Source organism: Oncorhynchus nerka, linkage group LG8 (genome assembly GCF_034236695.1).
Source record: "Oncorhynchus nerka isolate Pitt River linkage group LG8, Oner_Uvic_2.0, whole genome shotgun sequence".
NCBI lineage: Eukaryota > Metazoa > Chordata > Actinopteri > Salmoniformes > Salmonidae > Oncorhynchus > Oncorhynchus nerka.
The window spans coordinates 17,084,326-17,092,493 of record NC_088403.1 but is presented as its reverse complement, the minus strand read 5'-3'; the positions used below and the strand labels follow the sequence as shown (position 1 = coordinate 17,092,493).

Below are 8,168 nucleotides of genomic sequence, written 5' to 3'. Positions count from 1 at the left end.
AGAGAAAGAGAGTGAGAGAGAGAGAAAACAGAGAATGAAAGAGAGTGAGAGAGAGAGAAAACAGAGAATGAAAGAGAGTGAGAGAGAGAGAAAACAGAGAGAAAGAGAGTGAGAGAGAGAGAAAACAGAGAGAAAGAGAGTGAGAGAGAGAGAAAACAGAGAATGAAAGAGAGTGAGAGAGAGAGAAAACAGAGAATGAAAGAGATCAGGAAGAACTGAATGACTTGTTCCAAGCAGGGACCTTATTACTGGAGCGTGATCAAAAGGAGCGCTGGATTGCCAGACGTGGAGCCACAAATCCCTCCAAAGAATGTTCAAAATGTCTGTGGTTGTGACTCAAATTAAAAAAGCCTAAAAGATTCTCTTTGCTTTTAAATCCATCACCCATTCATTGATTTATTTACAATTCCAGGCCAGTGAGCATCCTTCCTGCAGACAGCACACGTTGAAAGCTCTGTCAATAAGAATGACCCACCTTCTCCTCCCAAATGATTTGGATCCCTCCTTCCTTCAGGTAAATAACGTGACATCCTTATGGAGCAATCACTACTTCCTGTACATGTCTGACTTGTTCAACCACAGCATGTTGATGAAGGGATGGAGGGAGTGAGGATACTGTTCTGTGTGTTTGTGTTAGGGTGGTGAGGATACTGTTCTGTGTGTTTGTGTTAGGGTGGTGAGGATACTGTTCTGTGTGTTTGTGTTAGGGTGGTGAGGATACTGTTCTGTGTGTTTGTGTTAGGGTGGTGAGGATACTGTTCTGTGTGTTTGTGTTAGGGTGGTGAGGATACTGTTCTGTGTGTTTGTGTTAGGGTGGAGGGGTGGTGAGGATACTGTTCTGTGTGTTTGTGTTAGGGTGGTGAGGATACTGTTCTGTGTGTTTGTGTTAGGGTGGTGAGGATACTGTTCTGTGTGTTTGTGTTAGGGTGGTGAGGATACTGTTCTGTGTTTGTTTGTGTGGAGGGGTGGTGAGGATACTGTTCTGTGTGTTTGTGTTAGGGTGTGGGGTGGTGAGGATACTGTTCTGTGTGTTTGTGTTAGGGTGGTGAGGATACTGTTCTGTGTGTTTGTGTTAGGGTGGTGAGGATACTGTTCTGTGTGTTTGTGTTAGGGTGGTGAGGATACTGTTCTGTGTGTTTGTGTTAGGGTGGATGGGTGGTGAGGATACTGTTCTGTGTGTTTGTGTTAGGGTGGTGAGGATACTGTTCTGTGTGTTTGTGTTAGGGTGGTGAGGATACTGTTCTGTGTGTTTGTGTTAGGGTGGTGAGGATACTGTTCTGTGTGTTTGTGTTAGGGTGGTGAGGATACTGTTCTGTGTGTTTGTGTTAGGGTGGTGAGGATACCGTTCTGTGTTTGTGTTAGGGTGGTGAGGATACTGTTCTGTGTGTTTGTGTTAGGGTGGTGAGGATACTGTTCTGTGTGTTTGTGTTAGGGTGGTGAGGATACTGTTCTGTGTGTTTGTGTTAGGGTGGTGAGGATACTGTTTGTGTGTTTGTGTTTAGGGTGGTGAGGATACTGTTCTGTGTGTTTGTGTTAGGGTGGTGAGGATACTGTTCTGTGTGTTTGTGTTAGGGTGGAGTGGGTGGTGAGGATACTGTTCTGTGTGTTTGTGTTAGGGTGGTGAGGATACTGTTCTGTGTGTTTGTGTTAGGGTGGTGAGGATACTGTTCTGTGTGTTTGTGTTAGGGTGGTGAGGATACTGTTCTGTGTGTTTGTGTTAGGGTGGATGGGTGGTGAGGATACTGTTCTGTGTGTTTGTGTTAGGGTGGTGAGGACACTGTTCTGTGTGTTTGTGTTAGGGTGGTGAGGATACCGTTCTGTGTTTGTGTTAGGGTGGTGAGGATACTGTTTTGTGTGTTTGTGTTAGGGTGGAGGGGTGGTGAGGATACTGTTTTGTGTGTTTGTGTTAGGGTGGAGGGGTGGTGAGGATACTGTTCTGTGTGTTTGTGTGAGGGTGGTGAGGATACTGTTCTGTGTGACCTGGTAAAGTCCTCCTCATCCTCTCTCTTCTGTCGGAGCTGTCTGGGCTGGGCCATGTTAGCCCAGTTGGGGAGAGACTGGAGCAGTCGGCTGATGTCCTCGTCCTTAGACCACGACGCACTGATGGTCAGCTTCTCCTCACACTGGACTATGCCCCTGGGACACACAGGACAGAGAGAGATCCTCAACTGTACAGTACAGACAGACAGCATAGCATGAGGGTGGATGAGGACAGATTGCCTGCATGAGAATAACTGCTTAGCTGGATCAGTGCTTGACTCCACAGAACCACCCATAGACACACAGCAGGCAGCTGAGGCACAGTGTTTACACACCCATAGAGGGAGTAACACCTGGTCAGGTGAGAGGAGAGGTAGAGGGGTAGAGGAGAGGTAGAGGATGGAGAGGTAGAGGATGGAGGGGTAGAGGAGAGGTAGAGGATGGAGGGGTAGAGGAGAGGTAGAGGGTGGAGGGGTAGAGGACGGAGGGGTAGAGGAGAGGTAGAGGATGGAGAGGTAGAGGATGGAGGGGTAGAGGAGAGGTAGAGGATGGAGAGGTAGAGGATGGATGGAGAGGTAGAGGATGGAGGGGTAGAGGAGAGGTAGAGGGTGGATGGAGGGGTAGAGGAGAGGTAGAGGGATGGAGGGGTGAGGAGAGGATGGAGGGGTAGAGGAGAGGTAGAGGATGGAGGGGTAGAGGATGGAGGTAGAGGATGGAGGGGTTGGAGGAGAGGTTAGAGGATGGAGGGGTAGAGGATGGAGGGGTAGAGGATGGAGGGTAGAGGATGGAGGGGTAGAGGACGGAGGGGTAGAGAGGAGAGGGGTAGAGGATGGAGGGGAGAGGGTAGAGGATGGAGGGGTAGAGGAGAGGTAGAGGATGGAGAGGTAGAGGATGGAGGAGGGGGTAGAGGAGAGGTAGAGGATGGAGGGGGTAGAGGAGAGGTAGAGGGTGGAGGGGTGGAGGGGTAGAGGAGAGGTAGAGGGTAGAGGAGAGGTAGAGGATAGAGGAGAGAGGTAGAGGATGGAGGGGTAGAGGAGGTAGAGGATGGATGAGGAGAGGTAGAGGATGGAGGGGTAGAGGATGGAGGGGTAGAGGATGGAGGGGTAGAGGAGAGGATGGAGGAGGGTAGAGGATGGAGGGGTAGAGGGGGGTAGAGGATGGAGGGTAGAGATGGAGGGGTAGAGGAGAGGTAGAGGATGGAGGGGTAGAGAATGGAGGGGTAGAGGATGGAGGGGTAGAGAATGGAGGGGTAGAGGAAGAGGGGTAGAGGAATGGAGGGGTAGAGGTAGAGGGGTGGAGGGGTAGAGGAGAGGTAGAGGATAGAGGGGTAGAGAATGGAGGGGTAGAGGATGGAGGGGTACAGAATGGAGGGGTAGAGAATGGAGGGGTAGAGGATGGAGGGGTAGAGGATGGAGGGGTAGAGAATGGAGGGGTAGAGAATGGAGGGGTAGAGGATGGAGGGGTAGAGGATGGAGGGGTAGAGAATGGAGGGGTAGAGGATGGAGGGGTAGAGGAAAGGTAGAGGGGTGGAGGGGTAAAGGATGGAGGGGTAGAGGATGGAGGGGTAGAGGAGGGGAGGCAGAGCGCTGGGTCTCCATCTGCACAGAGGTCAGCCTAAATCTCTCTGGGGTTCAGCCAGATGAAGACAAGCACAGCAGGTGTGAGGGTGTGTCAGAGAGAGAGAGCACTGCTGAAGCACAATATACCCTCAAGCAGAACAAATTGAGTGAAATGACATTTGTGTTTCTATACCTTCTAGCAAGGGTGAGATGAACCACTTTCCTCATGCTGGTCCTGCGTCAGTCTAACTCTTACCTGTACGAGGTGTTGCAGACCTCCTTGTTCTCGTTCAGCTGGTCCTGAGTCAGTCTAACTCTTACCTGTACGAGGTGTTGCAGACCTCCTTGTACTCCTTCAGCTGGTCCTGAGTCAGTCTAACTCTTACCTGTATGAGGTGTTGCAGACCTCCTTGTACTCCTTCAGCTGGTCCTGAGTCAGTCTAACTCTTACCTGTACGAGGTGTTACAGACCTCCTTGTACTCCTTCAGCTGGTCCTGAGTCAGTCTAACTCTTACCTGTAAGAGGTGTTGCAGACCTCCTTGTACTCCTTCAGCTTGTCACAGACCATCTCCAGGAACTGGTTGGAGTAGGCACTCAGGTCCTGCATCAGAGTCATCAGGTCCTGGATGGACTTCTCCACGACTACTGTGCTCTGGAGAGGACACACAAATACAGGCTTAACACATTCAGAATGATACATGAAATGTTTCATTCCAGGCAGAAATAATCAAGCTCCTTACATGGAGAGAGGTAGAGAATATGTTTCAGCTGTTAATACTTAGACACTAGTGAAACTATGTTTTGTTCTTTGTTCTCATTATAAAAAAGAAGGCAGTTGAAATTATATATCAAATAAATAAATAAATAAATATGAAACATATTGTGGTATGACAATGTGAAAGAGTCCTAACCTCATCCCACATAACGTTTTTCATTTCAACCACAAAACTGTCACTGTCGCCTCAGCTCTGAGCCCAGTGGTCCTTGTAATTCAGCCACTCCCTTGTCCTCCCTTAACCACGAAACATATCACTGAGTCCCAAATGACACACTGTTCCCTATATAGTGCACTACTTTGATGAAGTCTCCTGAAGCAGTGTAACACCAGTGTTGAGGAGTGGAACTGTCAAGTCTCTCCTGTCCGATGTGCAAAGCCGTCAGCAGGCAACCAATCTAATACAATGACTATATTCTCCTGGATGCTGTTGGGAGCTTGTCATTGTCAACGATATACTACCATGTCAGAGGAGTGGCAGGAGGTGTGTGTGTGTGTGTGTGTGTGTGAGAGAGAGATCAGGTGAGTGTGTGTGTAGGTGTGTACCTATGCCTATACGCATGACAAGATCCCCAGTGAGCTCGGACAAACCTACAGTCATGACAGGTTAGCCAGTGTAGCGTAACAAATAGCAGGACGGAAGCAGACATTTCAATACACACACATACACACACACCTAACTTGAAATCACTGCCACAGACCTACACTACATGACTAGAAATATTTGGACACCTGCTGGTCGAACATCTCATTCCAAAATCATGGGCATTAATATGGAGTTGGTCCCCCACTTTGCTGCCATAACAGGCTCCACTCTTCTGGGAAGGCTTTCCACTAGATGGTGGAACACTGCTGTGGAGCCTGGCTCGCAGTCGGCGTTCTAATTCATCCCACAGGTGGTCAATGGGGTTGAGGTCAGGGCTCTGTGCAAGCCAGTCAAGTTCTTCCACACCGATCTCGACAAACCATTTCTGTATGGACCTCGCAGTGAGGAACAACTACCTTCTTTCCTCTTATTTGAATTATTTACTTATTTTTCCTCACTATTTTCTATAATGTCCATTAATTTCATCTGGTATTTTATCAATACAAATGCATTTCTTAGCGTGTGAGTTGTTTCTATGGGTCAGACCAAGACAAAGTGTGTTTGATTCAAATAAAGACCGATACTAGCGCACACAGTGGAGTGATCCATTGAAACTCACTAGCATTAGCCACAGCAGTGCTAACCGCTAGTTTAGAAGTAGCACAGTGCTTCAAAGCGTGTAAGTAGCAGCAGCAGTATTGGTTAGCAGTGGCAGCTGGCTGTACCAACTCTTACACTGTTGAAGATGTCCAGCTGTGGCAGGGTGTAGTCAGCAGGGAACAGCAGGGGCCTGAACAGGGCAGTTACTGATTAAAGGGACTACTGGCTGGCCCCCTGGTCCCTCTCCCTGCTGGGGGGTAATGATCTGTAGCGCTGCCCATACCCAGAGCTCCACAAGGCTGGTCCCTGTCATGAAACTCCGCCAGGGGACGCCCCAGTCCCATTGCCCACGGCCCCCTGCCAGCCTGTCGGAGGAGAGCAGGGACCCATTCACTCAGCAGGGGAGGGCTGGAACTTCTAGACACAAGCAGACGTACAGGCACGTGCACAGTCGAACACACACACACAGTACACACACAATACACACACAGTACACACACAGTACACACACAGTACACACACAGTACACACACACAGTACACACACAGTACACACACAGCACACACAGTACACACACAGTACACTCACAGTCCAGAACCCCCAGTGAGTGCGTGATGGAGCCAGGAAGAGGACTTTCTCTATTTGTCATCACAGAGACGATGGAAGGAGTCGCTGTGAGAGCCAAGGAGATGATGGCCATCCTGCTATTGGGTAAGAACTAAAGCCAACTCCAATGAATCAGCCATACAACTGCTAGCTTTCACTTTCAAATCACCTTCAGTTGCTAAAAAACTTAAAAGAATGATGAACGATGAAATCTTCCCCTTTTGACCTCTCGCTTTCTTTCTTTCTTTTTCTCTCTTTCCTTGGTGTTTAAACACTAAGTCCACTATTCTTTCTCTCTCCTACTATGAGTTAGTGAGGCTGGATATCAGCAGGTCAGGAATGGTAAACAATGGATCCCAGATCCATTACTCCTGGAACAAATGCTCTGGCTCCGCTTGCCTTGTCTAATTCTGCTCATTTAACATAGCCATTCGTCTTTGCAGCAGAAATCATTAAACAGTCATCAAGGGCCGCAGATTGAGAGAAGGAGAGAGAGAGGGACGAAGGGCAAGAGAAGGAGAGAGAGAGAGAGAGAGGGACGAAGGGCAAGAGAAGGAGAGAGAGGGACGAAGGGCGAGAGAAGGAGAGAGAGAGAGAGAGGGAGGAAGGGCAAGAGAAGGAGAGAGAGAGAGAGGGAGGAAGGGCAAGAGAAGGAGAGAGAGAGAGAGAGGGACGAGAGAAGGAGAGAGAGAGAGAGGGACGAAGGGCGAGAGAAGGAGAGAGAGAGGGACGAAGGGCAAGAGAAGGAGAGAGAGAGGGAGAAGGAGAGAAGAGAGAGAGAGAGGGGAAGGGCAAGAGAAGGAGAGAGAGAGAGAGGAAGGCAAGAGAGAGAGAGAGAGAGGGAGGGCAAGAGAAGGAGAGAGAGAGAGGGCAAGAGAAGGAGAGAGAGAGGGACGAAGGGCAAGAGGGAAGAGAGAGAGAGAGAGAGAGGGAGGAAGGGCAAGAGAAGGAGAGAAGGAGAGAGAGAGAGAGAGGGAGAAGGGCAAGAGGGAGAGAAGGGCGAGAGAGAGAGAGAGAGAGAGGGACGAAGGGCAAGAGAGAAGAGAGAGAGAGAGGGACGAAGGGCAAGAGAAGGAGAGAGAGGGACGAAGGGCAAGAGAAGGAGAGAGAGAGAGAGAGGGACGAAGGGCAAGAGAAGGAGAGAGAGAGAGAGAGGGAGGAAGGGCAAGAGAAGAGAGAGAGAGAGAGAGGGACGAAGGGCGAGAGAAGGAGAGAGAGAGAGAAGCAAGAGAGAAGGAGAGAGAGAGGGAGAAGGGCGAGAGAAGAGAGAGAGAGGGAGGGCAGAGAGAGAGAGAGAGAGAGAGAGAGAGGGACGAAGGGCGAGAGAAGGAGAGAGAGAGAGAGGGACGAAGGGCAAGAGAAGAGAGAGAGAGAGAGAGAGGGACGAAGGGCAAGAGAAGGAGAGAGAGAGAGAGGGACGAAGGGCGAGAGAAGGAGAGAGAGAGAGAGAGGGACGAAGGGCAAGAGAAGAGAGAGAGAGAGAGAGAGGGACGAAGGGCGAGAGAGAGAGAGGGACAAGAGAAGGGGAGAGAGAGAAGGAAGAGAGAAGAGAAGGAGAGAGAGAGAGAGAGAGGGACGAAGGGCAAGGAAGAGAGAGAGAGAGAGAGAGAGGGACGAAGGGCAAGAGAAGGAGAGAGAGAGAGAGAGGGACGAAGGGCGAGAGAAGGAGAGAGAGGGAGGGAGAGAGGGAGAAGGGCGAGAGAAGAGAGAGAGAGAGGGACGAAGGGCGAGAGAAAGGAGAGAGAGAGAGAGAGGGACAAGAGAAGGAGAGAGAGAGAAGGGACGCAAGAAAGGAGAGAGAGAGAGAGAGGGACGAAGGGCAAGAGAAGGAGAGAGAGAGGGACGAAGGGCAAGAGAGACAGGGAAAGAGAGAGAGAGAGGGACGAAGGGCGAGAGAAGGAGAGAGAGAAGGAGAGAAGGGGAGAGAGAGAGAGAGAGGGAGGGCGCAGAGAAGGAGAGAGAGAGAGAGAAGGGCAAGAAGAAGAGAGAGAGAGAGGGACGAAGGGCGAGAGAAGGAGAGAGAGAGAGGGAGAGAAGAAGAGAGAGAGAGAGAGAGGGACG

At 50.2% G+C, this 8,168-nt stretch overlaps 1 protein-coding gene across 2 annotated transcripts in view; it reads right to left on the bottom strand.

Moving 5' to 3' along the window:
• The window catches only part of exoc4 (exocyst complex component 4), a 323,186-nt gene that overhangs the window by 87,252 nt on the left and 227,766 nt on the right, over nt 1-8,168 (bottom strand). For both annotated transcript variants that reach the window (XM_065021455.1, XM_065021456.1), the window contains exons 12-13: nt 4,056-4,192; nt 1,981-2,136 (exon numbers count right to left, since the gene is read on the bottom strand). In XM_065021455.1, coding sequence (XP_064877527.1) covers nt 1,981-2,136; nt 4,056-4,192 — 293 coding nt within the window. The remainder of the gene's footprint in view (nt 1-1,980; nt 2,137-4,055; nt 4,193-8,168) is intronic.